This window comes from Mus caroli, chromosome X, assembly GCF_900094665.2.
Source record: "Mus caroli chromosome X, CAROLI_EIJ_v1.1, whole genome shotgun sequence".
NCBI lineage: Eukaryota > Metazoa > Chordata > Mammalia > Rodentia > Muridae > Mus > Mus caroli.
The window spans coordinates 92931732-92947709 of NC_034589.1; the positions used below are offsets into that span (position 1 = coordinate 92931732).

At 38.3% G+C, this 15978-nt stretch overlaps 1 protein-coding gene across 2 annotated transcripts in view; it reads right to left on the bottom strand.

Annotated features, from left to right (window-relative positions):
• The window catches only part of Ophn1 (oligophrenin 1), a 317724-nt gene that overhangs the window by 49853 nt on the left and 251893 nt on the right, over positions 1-15978 (bottom strand). For both annotated transcript variants that reach the window (XM_021152888.2, XM_029473368.1), the window contains 3 exons: positions 15479-15537; positions 14628-14733; positions 1140-1299 (listed from right to left, as the gene is read on the bottom strand). In XM_021152888.2, coding sequence (XP_021008547.1) covers positions 1140-1299; positions 14628-14733; positions 15479-15537 — 325 coding nt within the window. The remainder of the gene's footprint in view (positions 1-1139; positions 1300-14627; positions 14734-15478; positions 15538-15978) is intronic.

A 15978-nucleotide genomic window follows, 5' to 3' on the forward strand; every position in this document is an offset into this window, starting at 1 on the left:
AGGAGAGGAGAGGAGAGGAGAAGAGAAGAGAAGAGAAGAGAAGAGAAGAGAAGAGAAGAGAAGAGAAGAGAAGAGAAGAGAAGAGAAGAGAAGAGAGAAGATAACTACTTTCTTGCCTTTATCAGTGAATATGATTGTGAGATTAAATTTTACACAATGAAATGTAATACAAATTACATCTAACTCCCAGATCTTAACCTGGAAGGTAAGTGCAATAAACTCTGTCTTTCATTCTTTTCAACAACTAGGATGTAGATGATGAATGACCATTGTGGAAAATCAGGATATTAGGCTTCTCAGAGCACTAAAAAAAGAACAAGGAAGCCTAAGTATATCAAGTCACCTTAGCTGGATTATTTTACAACCAAGAAATAAACTTCTCTTCTATTGTTGACATGGTATATTTAGGTGTAGCATTACAGCACCTGAGCTTATATTATGCCTAATATAACTAACAAGTGACCAAACTTGGACTTGATTTATGGATAGGCTCAGACTGTATCAGCCTCCACGATCCAAACAGGGTTCTTATTAAATAATGAATCTATCAACAGATGAAATGCTAAGTGTTTGATTAAATGTTAAACAGCAATCACTGTGGCCAAGTTTAGTAGTGGAGGCCTGTAATACCAAGTACTTGGGAGGCTAAGGATGGAGAATCATAATTTCAAGGCCTGCCTGGGCTACAGAGTAAGTTCCTGGGTGATCTGGATATCTTGGTAAGACTCTGTATCAAGTTAAAAATTGAAAAGAGGGGTGGAGGATAGGTCAATGGTGAAGCATTTGCTTAGCATATACAAAGCCCTAGTTTTAATCTATAGATCTTCAAAAAACTTGACAGTGTGCTACAGTGGGTTTTCTTTTCACTGTCAAATTGAAATAAATAATAAGACGTACAACATTGTGTCCGTGATCCCAACAGTCTGCAGGCGAAGTCAAAAGGATGACTAATACTAGGCTGATCTTCATGATACACTGAGTGCCAGGATAGCCAAGGCTTTTATAGAATATTTTGCTTTAAAAATCTAAAGAACAGAAAGAATAGAGAGAGAAAAGGAGGGATGGAAGCAGGCAGTTAGAAAAACATAGCTCAAAGATACACAGGACAGGGGTAGATAGTAAAGATAGAGAATGGTTACCTTGCCAAAGTGTTCAATCAGGATTTCTACCACAATGTTCTGGAATTTGATGTTCATCATAGCAGCCACAGTGTCCTCTTGAGCTCTCATCAGGGTGGGCCCAAAGATCACCCCCATATTGGAAGGCGTCATAAGATTCTCTTTGCTGTGCTCACACACACTGCCAGAAGAAAAAGAAAACAATGAAAACGATTCATTTTTCTAGTAACCGGGACTATGCTAGGTGCTAATGGAGATAAGAGACACCCAAAGGTAGGAAAGGAGAGATCTACAGTACATATGGAAAAGATAAGAAAATGGGAATAACTAGTGAGTAACACATTGTCTATGAGTAGGAGCCAAAGTGAGAGATTGGGAACTGGGCTAACAATCCTGAAGGAGTTTGGAGACAGACTTGGAGGTAGTAAAGGGTGTGGGGAGGCAGGAGAAAGGCCTGGGTTCATTCAAGGCAAGGGGAACTGCAGGTCTAAGGAACAGCAAAGGAGATAAGTGTACCCAGAGGTAGAGGGCTTTTCTACCATAAAGAACAGCAGTGACAAAAGGGCCTACCAGTCATTCTAGGGAGGAATCTGGCCATTTTAGTCCCACAGTTTAAGAAACAGAAACCACAAAGAGACAAAAAGGACCCTATGGTTGATCACCACTTGATCGTCTTCTTCATCTTATAAAACAAGATGGAAAAATATTTTCCTGAAATCACAATTGCTGAGCAAGGGAGGAAGTAGGTCCTGCAATCTGGTTGTTAGATCTTCACTCACTCTGCTTTAAGTCTCATCACTGGCTCCTGATTACTTAGAGCAGAAGGCAACAGGTCTTTAAAGAAGGCAGTTAAAGCCTCCTGTAATTTACCTCCTATTTCTAATAGCTATGTATAGCCCAAGTCCTACAGTTGACTTCAGTTTGGATCCCGACCATGCCACTCACAAGATGTACAACAGGGAGTTTTAACTCCAACTTCTCTGAGCTTCAGTTTTCCAACTTGTGTAAATTGTATCTACTTTAGAGTAGTAGAAAATAAGTGGTGGGAAATTTCTCCAGCATGGTACTACCCAACACTCTGACCTTTCCAAGATCCACCACTATATGCATTACTAGCCTTTGACAAGGGTTACACTAAACTTCTTAGATTAGCTTCTTCAGGCTATGCCACAGTTACCCCTTTCACTTGAATGTTTCCAATTCCATATCTAAAGAATGTCTAATTGTTCTTGGAAATTTACTTAAGGTGGCAGATATCTACCCCCGTACAGGTGGCCACAGCAAACAGTCCTCATCTTTGTTATGGCTTTGTTTCCTGAATATGAAGAAAAATGATTTGAGAATGAAAAGGCAGCATACTGGACGACAACCTTGCTTCTGGGTGGGAAGAAAACAAAGGATTCTTGGTCTCTCTTTCTCCTGCTTTCTTAAAGACCTCTTTTCAATTTTCCATTTCTTTAAAAAATGAATAAAACATAATCACACCATTTCCCTCTTCAATTTCTTCCCATTCCCTGCTTACTCCCTGTTAAATTCATCTCCTTTTCTCTTTGATTTTTCTTGTTACATATAAACATATGCATACATTTATCAATACAATCTGCTGAGTCCATTTTGTGTCACTTGTATGTATGTGAGTTCAGAGCTGAGTGCTTAGTACTGTCCTCAACTTAACTGATACTACTGGCAAGGAGACTAGTACACTGCAACTTTCAGTTTAATTTCTGCTTCTTCTACTAGGTGGTAAACAACTTCCAACTGTGTTCCTGGCACACAACAGTTACAAATTAATTATTTTTATAGGAACTGAACTCCACCAAAGCTCTTTTAAACTACTAGAGGCAGACAAGTGAAAGGCATGCAGCCCTTTGGCCAGTTTGGCTGTGCGGGTTGTAGAGGTTAGAATAAGGAGTGGGCTGAGGTTAGAATAAGGAGTGGGCTAGCTGCCCACTCAAACTACGAATACCCCAACTCACCCAAGCCAAAGGCCCTGAGAGACTGACCCAGTGACAGGCAAGTTCTTGACACTAAGTGGGTAATTAAGGGGGACAGAATTCTTAGACCAATCTTTATAATAAAGACGCTTAAGCCTTTAACAAAGGCCGGGTGGCATTCAGATGGTAATGAGCTGCCAGCATTCAGGCCTTTGATATTTCTGGCTGCTGATCAGTCCTTTTCAACAGATTAAATGCCTCTGCAATTAACCTTTATTCTCTAGTGACAGAATTTGTTTAGTTATTAAAATAGAAAAGAATGCCCATGCTGCTACCAAGTGATCTCCAATGTTTAAACCACCACCTAGTAGGCAAGAAACCTGGACATGAAGTTTCTTCAGTACCAGAGCAGTTCACTGAATGTTCATAATTGCCAAAAGAAAGGTATTTTATTCTGAGGCCCTGGGCTGAAGCACCCAGGGTTCAGATTTGGAAAGGCAGGAGATTCAAACCCGTATTTGTTGGTATTCAAGTGTAACCATTTTTTCCACTGCATCTTACTGCTGCTTATGTAGCTCCACTTGGAAAACAGAAGCTTCTATGAGAGGGTTTTATACTGGGCTTACTTCTACTTGCTCCGAAGGAACTTCCTGCTATCCCATTTAGGATGCTTGCCTTTCATGGCCTTCTAATGAAACCAGGGGAGCTTTCTTTGCAAATGTCATCTCTCCTCTTACTATATACACTGTGGTATAAGGGATGGACACTAGAGCCTCACTCATTAGTCAAGGCCTCTATCATTGAGCTACACCAAAGCCCCATATATTTGTCCATGTGCAACCATTTTTTTTTTTTTTTTGGTTTTTTCGAGACAGGGTTTCTCTGTGTAGCCCTGGCTGTCCTGGCACTCACTTTGTAGACCAGGCTGGCCTCGAACTCAGAAATCCGCCTGCCTCTGCCTCCCGAGTGCTGGGATTAAAGGCGTGCGCCACCACGCCCGGCTTTTGTGCAACCATTTTTAATGCACACATTTTTTCTTTCATTTCAGGTAAAATATTTTTATTCTTTAAGACTTTCATACAGTGTATGTTGATTAAAATTACACTCCACTGATGGCTCCAAATTCTCTGCACCCATACAACTTCATGTCCCTTTTCTTGTTTAACAACCTATTTGACTCCAATTTGTGTTGTTCATCTACATTTAGGGTGTGGGGCCATCTACTGGAGTGGGTAGTCCTACCCAGAGCCAGAACCTTAAAGAAAACCATTTCTCCCTCCCGTAGAAACCATCAACTTTCCATAGTACCAAAGTAGGGGGGTCACTAATGAACCACTTCTCCATCCATGTCCTTCCATGCTAGAATGTTGGCTAGTTTGATCATGCGCAGGCAGTCATAGTTGCTGTGAGTTCCTAAGTGCAGCAGCTCTGCCAAGTTTCATCATTCTCTTGCTCTGTTTTTCCCCAACCCTTATCATCTTTCTTCTATGGTTCCTGCATCTCGAGGAGAGGTAGCAATGGAGATGTAAGTGGGCACTCTATAGGCATGTATTCTCTGCATTTTGACCAGTTGTGACTCTCTGCATTAACTATCACCCATTAGCTAAAATGAAAGAGGAGAGCTGATCACAGTGCCCTAGGTCTGTAGTCCTAGCTACTGGGGAGGTTGGGGTAAGAGAATCATTTGAGCACAAAAGTTTGGAGCCAGCCTGCAAAATGTAACAAGACTTTATATGGAGAAGTAATGAGTGATGATCAAAATGATATATGAAAAAAAGTGGTTTGAAAAATGATAACAGATACACTGGGAGGTACAATTTATGTGCAAAAGCACAAAATACTGAGGTTCCTTAAGATGTGTATATTTTGTGTCTCACTAATCTCACTGCATCATGTTTTGTTTATTTGCAGGGACTAGAACAAATGGCTATAACTTCAGCATCAGAATTAATGTTTAGCTAAACTGACATAGTATCACACTGAATTCTAAATATGTTTATATCCATAGACAAATACTACTCTCAGCCTTAATTAGAGAAGCCTCTCTCTCTTTTTAGGGAATAGGGGTGAATACAGAAACCTATGACCACAAGAGCTGCTGCAAATTAGTAACAGTTAAGGACTGATCCCTAAACAAAATATCAATATCATCTTCTCTAAGGTTCACAGACTATTGAGGAAGAGGGAGTGGAAAGACTGTAAGACAGAAGACAAGAAAAGGGGGTTATGAAATGCTATCTTCTGGGCAAGAAACAACTATTGCAACCACAAACTCATAACAACTGGGGATGTCTGCTAGGAGTCTGCACAAGAATGACCTTGTCTCTGTCAGACAAAAGGGAAGGGGTCTCAGGGGGGGCCTATCTATCACTGATGAACTATTTGCTACTGATATATTTGGGGAGAGAATAATCATAGGCATATCATTATTTATGCACCCACTAGTGACCCCACAAGCTTCAAAGGATAGTCCCAGTCTAATGATTACACATATGGCCCTGGTTAACTACGTGGTCCATGAAACAACTCCAAAAGTCATTAATCTGGGACCAGGATATGAAGGGGGTGGGGAGATGACAGGCCTAAGAAAGAAGGCAAAAGAGGGCATGGAGAGCATAATTAGGATGTACTACAACATATATAAAATGTCAAAGAACTAATTTAATTAATAAAAACTTCAGAAGAAAAGAATGAGTATTTGGAGAAGGTGGTGGTACTCTGCATTGTAGAAAACAGCAACCTTCTTCAATGGTTTAGATTTGAAGAAATAAGTTGAGATGACTGGAGAAGCAAAGAGGTGATGTAAATGAAATATATTCCCCTAGAAGTAGTGGCTGACCCCTTTAAACAAGCACACATTGTCAAAACCACCATGATAGCATCCAATGATAGTTCTTGCAATATGAAATGACCTTCATCAACTCTAATCACTACAGATGAGGGAATGGAAAAAGTGTAAGAGCCGGAGGTGATAGGTAACTTGAAGGAGAAAGTATCCTCCTTACATGACAGGGCAACTGCAAATATGAACTTACAATGGTTGTGACATCAATCACAAGGCATGTCCAAGCCCAGGATATACCAAATCCCAAAATGGATAAGGGAGCTTGGCATAAAACCTCACCCCTCAATGAGAATCTGTTGGCAATTGTCAGTTGTTGGGAGATGAAGGATCAGTTTTTAAAAGAGTAATAAGTTGACCATACTTCAGTGAAAGGCCACAGGTCCACAAATATTTGAGCAGCACAAATTGACCTTGAGGTTAAAAAAAATCACAAATTTGAGTGTGTAGGGAAGGAAAGGTGGGTGGCTGGGAAGAGTTGGGTGACTGAATATGATCAAAATGCATTGCATGAAATTCTAAAAGGAGGGAAAAACAAAATAGAGAGTACTGGAGTCTGGCAAGTCAGCAAATTGTTCCACTTCAAGAGGGATTCTTTTTCTGGCGTCAGTAGGAGAGGATGCACCTAATCCTGTAGAGACTTGATGTCCCAGGGTGGTGGATTGGGGGTGGGCACCTTCTCAGAGGTGAAGGGGCAGGAGATGATGGGAAGACTCAGGGGAACATTTGGGATTTAAATAAGTAAATTAATAAATTAATAATAAAAAGTAGAAAGAAAGAGAGAAAGAGAAAGAAAAGGAAGGAAGAAAAGAAAAGAATGAACAAACCACTACTCAACTCCAGCATACAAGACCTGGTGTGTTCAAAGGTCAAATTGTCTCATTCCTGAAATCAAGGAATTAATGTGAGTTACTTAAAAATTAAAATTTGGGAGCTAAATCTTTTCTTTTTTTTTTTTTTACCCAAAATAGTCTAAGATAAATAAAACATACTTGTACTTTGAATATTATCCTCAGGCTATTCAGTTAAGTGAGACCTCTGGTTTGCAAAGATACCTGGCAAAAGAACTGGAAGCTATTTATGTGACTTGTCGGTATCATTCAGCTTTAGGGTTCAGCGATTTGAAGAACTCGATGTACTTTGACTCTCAAATAAGGAGGCCACTTCCAATCATATCCCTTGTTCTATTACTAATGTACTATGTGGCTTTGTGCCTATCTTTCCCCATCCCTAAGAATCTGTTCTGTCATGTGTAAGGTGAAAAGTTATTAGGTGATCGAAAGTGTATTTTAGTCTGCCAGGAAATGAATCTAAGAAAATCCTGCTCTCAAAAACAATGGGAAAGAGAGAGCTACACATTATGTGTCTCCTAAACCATCAATTATGTATATTCTCCTCATTCTAAACACACACATATGAGGTAGGGGTGGCAACTAGGATCAGAGCAAAGCAAGCCTCTATACTCAACTCTTAATCACAAGAAACTTTATAAGATGAATAACTCTTTAACAAATCACAAGAAAAAGGAAAGTTGTAGGCAAATGTACATATGGACTAGACAATTTTATATATATATATATATATATATATATATATATATATATAATTGTTAAGATACCTGGCAGAGCCAGGGCCTCTGTATGCTTTATAACATTACAGGTGAGTCTAATAATATACAATAAAATTTGAGAAACAATACTATAGATCAAGCAGTAAAACCAAATCATAGTACCATCTGTTTTTCATAAAGTTTTACTTGAACACACCTTTTCTATTCATTTAAAATAGTATCTATGGCTACTTCAAAGCTATAATTATAAAACTGTGTAGATGTGACACAGACTACCCATATAGTTAACAAAGCCTCATATATATGTACTATCCAGCCAAAATCTGCAAGAGGTTAGATGCTTGAAAAACATTTCATCAGATTGCTATGTATACTTTCAAACTGGACGTTCATGTAATGAAAGAAACAACATACTTGTAAGCACTATAAGTTTGAATACAGAATATTATAATTAATTTCCTTTCAGCTATTACAATTTAATTATGCATGTACTTAGAAGAGTTCTCATCATTTAAAGATAAAGATGAAGCTAAAATACTTACAAATGAAATAAATAGAGTGTCATGGATTTATTTCAAAAATTATACAACAGAAAGGGGAAAACTGGGGATATAGATAAAATAAAATGTTCTTAATAGCTGAATCTGGGTGATGGACAGACAGAGTTCCTTGTGATCTTTCCTTCATTTAATTTTTGTATACATACACTAGAAGAGGTCTTGCATTATACAAATTTATTCAAAAGGAAAAGCCATAACAGTCAGTTCCCTAAATAACTAGTCCTTCTCCCTGCAAATGGTGCCCTCTTTTAAGGGTAGAAAGCTTTTTCTTTCTCCATAAGTAGCATTTTATCTGTAATTTACAAGACAAACTTCAACATAGTACAATGTCCTAAACTTCTTCAATGCCACAATTAAAACCAAACCATTATGTAATGTAACAATAAGAAAGAAAAACAATTTCCTTGTCAAATCATCATATACTATTTTAAAACTTTAAATACAAAACAAACTGAAAATGAATATAACTTAACTGTATCAGTGTCACTATGCAAATAGAGCAGCTATCAGCAGGATGATGCATACAGAGAATATGATAATTACATCAAAACCAATGGTAATCTTAATAAACTGCTGATTCTAAGATGCTTCCAGAATGCAGATACCAACTTGAAAAAGAAAAGTTCCCTCATAACCAATGAGAAAATTTTTCATAGGTTTTCTTTAGTTTGCATGGATATTCTCATATATTTATGATTATTATAATCAGGAATCCATACATTTATGCTCTAGGAATGACTAGTTTAATTTAAAAGACTAACAAGAAAAAATTTTGCCAACACTATCTCCAGTCAACAATGAAAGCTTTGCTAATTAATTAGCATGACAAGCAGTAAAAATTATTTATCATGAGCTAGAAGTGTACAAGATATAGCTATTGACTGTGAATTACACAGCCAGTCACACAGCCCTCTATGAGCAGATAGAAAGCTATAGTACTGGATAATGTGAAGATCAGTACAGAGAATAAAGTAAAACTATGACTCTCAAGATGTGATGAAAATGAAGGTACAGACTAATCATCTACTATTTGCTCTAGCTACAAATCAGTTAACTTGAATCTATTCAGCCTTTAAAGAGATTAAAAGGGCATAAAAGGTAGGTAGGCTATGTGATAATATACCTAATATACTTAGACAAACACTTTAAAAGGGCAGTTTTTAATGTCAACTAGGAACATGTTAATATAGTCTAGAAAGGCAAAAACTGTAAAGATGGTAAGTAGAAAAGGCCAGGCATGGTAGTGCAGAACTTTAATCCCAGAACTCAAGGGACAGAGCAAGAAGACCAAGAGTCCCTAGCCTGCCTCAGTTACATTCATTTCTACCAATAATACCTGAGACTATCTCCAAAAAGTAGGGGGGGGGCTGAAGAAGACTATAATCTCATACTATTAACAAATACAGATATGTATATATATAAACACATCAGCACAAAAGATTTAGAATACTATGTGTTAGATTATCAGTGATGATTACAGAGTGGGAGAATAATGTAAGGTATTTTTGTTTTGCTTTTCTACGCTTTCTAATTTCTATAGTACTGCTTCTGAAAAAGGGTATTATTACAAAAATAAGTGTCCACTAACCTAATAGCCGTGTACCTTCCAAATGGCAGTACAGGCCTAAGACTGTGGAAGTCTTACATCTCCCCTATTAGATTATGGGATTTTGTTGACTGATTCCAATTATACTACTGCATTTTGTCAAAGCATCTGAAATTACAAAGAAAATGGGACTTCATTGAGTTTACAGAACAGGCTGTACAACTCCCTTTGTGTCTGCTTACTGATAAACACATGTATGAATGGTAGAATCAGGCATGACATTTTCTTCCATTGTAGTTTTCCACTAATGGTGAGATTGTTGGAGAGGAAACCATTATTGATCTCCTATTTCTAATTAATGAAGATTACAGGCACACACACACACAAAGAACTAGCTAACTGAGAACCTCAAACTGGCAGAGGTCTATTTATTTTTGCCTGTTATTAACCTAGAAAATAGACAAGAAGCAAGACTATATTACAAAGGTACATATATAATCATCATATACACTATTTTTGTTTGTTTGTTTTTTTCGAGACAGGGTTTCTCTGTGTAGCCCTGGCTGTCCTGGCACTCACTTTGTAGACCAGGCTGGCTTCGAACTCAGAAATCCGCCTGCCTCTGCCTCCCGAGTGCTGGGACTAAAGGCGTGCGCCACCACGCCCGGCTCATATACACTATTAAGCAACAATTGGCAAGGGTAATTACGTGCATTTTAAAAGTGTGTGAATTTTCTTTTTCCCCATGTAAGTTTTCTAAACAGTACTAACCCTTTTTATCTACACTGCCTAAATATATAGTTATAAAGGTTTTAAAACATGTGAAAATTTTGGATATAGTTACTGCGATGATTACTCGTGAGTAGAAACTGTTGGAATGAGAAACACCTAGAATTGTAAAGATCACCTCTGAGTGTTTTCTGTCAGGCTATTTCCATGGAGTATTAACTAAGTACTAATGACATCCCATAGGCTTAGGACCCATGTGAAGTAAAGGGGAAAATGGACAAAGCCCACTAAACTGGCATATTTGTATTCACATTATGTCCAATCTCTCTCTCTCTCTCTCTTTCCACCTCCCTCCTTCTCTCCCCCATTCTCTGCCTCTTTCCCTTTCTTAATCCTTATCACTATAATATAAGGTGTGTTGTTTTGCCATAGGCATCCCCTCCCACTCTACTAAGATCAAGTGATAGGCCAAAAGAAATATTTTTCCCATAGGTTCTTTTGTTCAAGTATTGTGCCACACTGATGAAAGACTAAGACAAGTAGCATGGACATTTCATCACCCTACACTGAATGGAGCTTAAGTAATCAATATTTTGCCACATTTGCTTTCTCTAGATATTTTTTCTAAAGTCTCTGGAAGTAGGTTGATTAATCCCTAAATTTCTAGCATTCATATGCAAAGACAAAGCAAAATTTCCTAGTAGACCATAACAAAATTTTCATGTATAAGAAAATTTGCAATAATTTACCATGTACACCATACTCAATTGTCCTCAAATGTCAAAGAAAACAAAGTCTTTTAAACTAAGTTTTTCATATGGAGTTTAAAAAGTCCATGCACTGCATTTGCTTCATAGGATCCCTACCTAGTTTTCCCATGACACAGACTTTTTTTTTTTTTTTAGTTAAGTCAAAGTCAATAGTCTTATAGTATGTCACACATTCTCTATATTTGTAACCTTTTGTTTCTTAGTTTGAACTTGTTACATGTTTCATACTTTATGCTTTATACTTCACGCTCTCTCAAATTCGGACACATGTAGTGACAACTTGCATCATTCTTGGTTATGGTAACATTGATTAATGATTTAAAGCAGTATCTATCACAGAGCCACATTGTAAAGATGCAAACTGTCCATTTATAATTAGTAGCCTGAGACAATACATTGAAATGTCCTCTTGTCACTATTACTTTCGGTTCTGATCAGTACTTAAAAAAAAGATAGTGCCACTGCAAACTAATGATTTGCTGTCATTCCCACATTCATTAGCTGATGTTCTTCTAAATGAAGGGCTTTTTCTTTCTTTACCAACTCCCACACACCTGCTTCTTCAATGTGTTATTAGCTAATATTGTTGTTCAAGTTCCCCAAATATCATTAGAATCATCACCATCATGCAAATTCCTTTCATTGTGCTATAATTTACCCAAGAATCACTGTGTGTTTTCCAACCCCAGATCCAGAATGACCACTTTTCTAAGCCATTCCATTCCCTCTTGAAAAGGGAATACTATTTAGAAACAAAGAACTGGGAACTAGGTGTACTCCCCTCTTTTTAAAAGAAGAATTGTTTCAAGGTTGGAAAAGATAGTTTCGTTTTACTTTGAATTGTGAATTCAAAATAAAAGGGAAAGATGTTCTCCTTTAACATAAATACTGTAATACTCCTCTCCTCATTTATTTTTTCCCCATTGGATATTTTATTTATTTACATTTCAAATGTTATCCCCATTCCCGTTTCCCCTCTGGAAAGCCCCTATCCCATCCCCCCCTCTCCCTATTTCTGTGAGGGTGTTCCCCACCCACCCCTGCCTCCCTGTCCTGGTATTCCCCTACACAGGACCAAGGGCCTTCCCTCCCATTGACGCCAGATGAGGCCATCCTCTGCTACATTATGTGGCTGGAGCCATGGGTCCCTCCATGTGTAGTCTTTGGTTGGTGGTTTAGTCCCTGGGAACTCTGGGGTGTCTGGCTGGTTGATATTGTTGTTCCTCCTATGGAGTTGTAAACCCCTTCAACTCCTCCTGTCCTTTCTCTAACTCCTCCATTGGGGGTCCCATGCTCAGTCCAATGGTTGGCTGAGAGTATCCATACTTTTGTATTTGTCAGGCTCTGGCAGAGCCTCTGAGGAGACAGCTACATCATGAATCTTAGTTTATGTTAAACTAGTATATAAACACATGTAAATATGTATGCACACATAGTTGTTCCTTCCTTATAAAATATGTATGTATTTTAGATTATGATTACTAATAAACCTATTGGATGATATTTAAAATGTCTTTGTGGTTCTTCTTGTTTTTCAAGGCTGTTTCATTAAGGATGAATCAGAGGCATGTGCTGACACCTTTGTTGAAATAGCTGTGTGTGCTTCTATTATCAAGTTGATAAACATTCATCTGTTTATTCAGTATACTGTTTTAGGGTTCCTAATATTTGCTTTGTTTTAATTTCATTTTGGGATTTGTACAAATTAGTATTGATTTGAAATAAAAACTATATTGGAGGTGACTTAAAGGAATCTAATTCTTGTCCTTAACCCTTTCATTGCATTAATACCTGTCCCCATGTATAGCCATTTTCACTATTTTCATAACTTTGTTGAGGTATAACTCCTGTAAGGTTTCCCATTTGAAAGGGTATTGTTCAATGGCTTTTAGTATATTCATAGAGTAATGTAACTGTCACCAATGTCTAATTCCAGAAATTTTCATTATCCCATAAAGGAACACTACATCCAATACCAGTGACTCCTTATAGTATGCAGTATTTTCTCTATGCATTTATATGATGATGGGTGATTGGTTTATTTACACCTTTGAATAACTATGGACAGTCCTGTTATAAATATCTGTAAAGCTTTGTCTGGACATATTAAGCTTGCTACACTTCATCAAAATGCTCTTCATGAGACTAAACCACAGCACAGTCTAGATTGGCAATTAATTCGACTCTTCACCTTAGCCTCAGGCAGACTCTACAGAAAAGGGCAAAAAGCAGCCACATTCTTCACCAAAAATATCACACTAACAGTCTTTCCACCACATACTAAAATTCTTCTCTTCTGAAACTTCTAGAACCAGGCTTCCATAGTTCAAATCACCTTCAGCAACAAAGTCTTCCATATTCTTACTAGGATAGCCCATTAAGCCCCACTTAAAGCATTCCACCACTTTCAAAATCCAAAGTCCCCAAATCCACATTCTTCAAAACAAAAGTATGGTCAAGTCTATCATAGCAATACCCTAGTCCCTGGTACCAACTTCTGTCTTAGAGTTTCAATGGTGTGAAAAGACACCATCACCAATGTTGGGACAAAATTTAATTGGGGATGGCTTACAGATTCAGAGGTTCTGTCCATTATCATCAAGGTGAGAAGCATGGCAACATCCAGGCAGGCATGGTGCTGGAGGAGCCAAGAATTCTACATCTACATTCAAAAGAAACCAGGAGTAGGCTCTTTTCAGGCAGCTATAGGGAGGGTCTCAAAGTCCACCCCCATAGTGGCATATTTCTTCCAACAAGGCCATACCTAATAGTGCCACTCCCTGGGCCAAGCATATTCAAACCACCACAGAGCATATGTACCCTTCTATGTCTCCTGCTGTCTACCACACCAGACTAGGTTGACTAGAATCCTAGCATCTCTCCTTTTATCCATTTCTGTCTCCTTTCCCACTTCCCTCACTCTACCAGTCCATTCCTTTTTCTCTATTCCTTCTTTCTCTTTCTTCCTCCCCTCTTCCCTCTCCTACTTTACTTCCTTTTCTTCTTTATTTTGACAAAGTCTCACTACATAGCATTACAGTCTGTCCTCAAAATTCTACACTATATTTCTAAATGCTAGGATTACAGACAAACACACACTGTGCCTTGCAAAACTTTGGATGCCTTCAGAGCTTACTATATGTCATATGCTTTTTCTATATTTGTTTGAATCCATGATACTCCTACTTCATAGTCATCAGTATTGTCATCATAGAGATGAACACAGATGCTCAGAGAGGCCAACTTGCTATTAGACAGCTAAGTAAGTTATAGAAGTAGAATACAAAACTAGACTTCTCTAACAATAAAGTCCATGTCTGGTCCTGGTGCACAGCATACTTACTCTAATGCTGCCTTTCATCTAAAACAGTACTGGGACCTCTTGACTCCAGTTTTCATAAATGGGTAAAGGCAAAATTGACCTTGCTCAGAGAATATTCAAATGGCCCAAGAAAAAGTTGGGGGATAGTGCTCAATGGGTTAAAGGCAGTTTCTCTTTAATCATATGATGTGTGTTGCACCTTCAACAGAGACTCTGAAAACCCAGCAGCTACTTACTTTACCAAGTGTTTGATTAGAAGTTCCAGCATCTCCCGGTTCTTTTCTGGTAGCTTATATACTAGGGAGTGAATAGCCCCCAGACGGTAATCCAGGTTGTCAGATTCTGGCAGAGAGAACAAAGAGAGATGGTTTAGCTATAAGGTGACTAAATTAAGGTAACTCTCACATGTCTACACACACACACACACACACACACACACACACACACACACCCCTGAACACAGGGAAGGGAAAAGGGTGGGAGAAAGGAAAGAGAAAAGGAGGGAACAGGGAGGAGAGGGAAAGAGAGAAAGAGAAAGAGTAAAAAGGATGATGAGAGGAACCAGGTAAATAAATAGGCACAGACAGAATAAATGAGAAAAAAATAGAAACAAATCCAAAAATGGCAAGGAGAGATTAAAGAGCAAAAGAAACAAAATACAGGTCTAGAGAGATGAAGAAATTAGAAAGTAAGGGTAGACAAGACAGTCTCAGAGGCAGGCAGAACTGCAGTCACAGCAGGTTTTCTCTAAAGACCCAAGCAGAGCCTCTTGTAAGAAACATTTCAGCACCTACCACTATGTGTGAGATACTAAGGCTGCTGCCTTCCAAAGTCAATCACTTGAGGAGCCCAGCAGCAGGCACTACATGCCTCAAGTTAACCAGTTCTCTTACAACCATGCCTATAACATTGGTTATAAAAATTATCTACCTCTGAAAACTAGCAAGCAGAAATATTCTCACTTGGCAGTGTGCAAAATCTAAGTCGACTTGGGAATTTTCTCCTCAAATCAGTTTTTCTAGCTTACTGCTATCAAGTTACTAAGAAACCAGGACAACACAATTGATCTAGTAACTCAAATACTTACTGGCAGCAGAGACGAGTTCTTTATGGAGCTTATAAGTCATGACAGGTTCTGAGAGATTCCTGAAATGGATGCAGATCATCACTTTTTTTGGAGTAAGGAGTAACCTTGGACTCAGTTCTAGGAGAAGTAAGGCCCCACAACTTAACCTGATGACATACATTTCATGAAAGCTTTACCAGTGGAATCCAAGTTTAACAGAAGATCTGCAAAAATATAGGCTGAGGCTCCTAGCAAAGGTCTCCAATTAGCTCCACAAAGTGACAGGAAATGAAATGAAAAGTAGTCCGGTCAATTCTCAAATAGACCCACTCTAACCATGAGCATGTGCTTACAAGCTGATAGAGCTGAAGAATTTCCCAGGCACTTTCGTACCTGTTCTATTTGATCCTTCCACCTATTCTATGAAGTAGAGTGGGATTGAAACTACGTGATGAGTTATGAGATGGAGCAAAAACCTGTGAAATCACTAACCATAAAAGCAGAAGCTTAAGCAAGAGCAT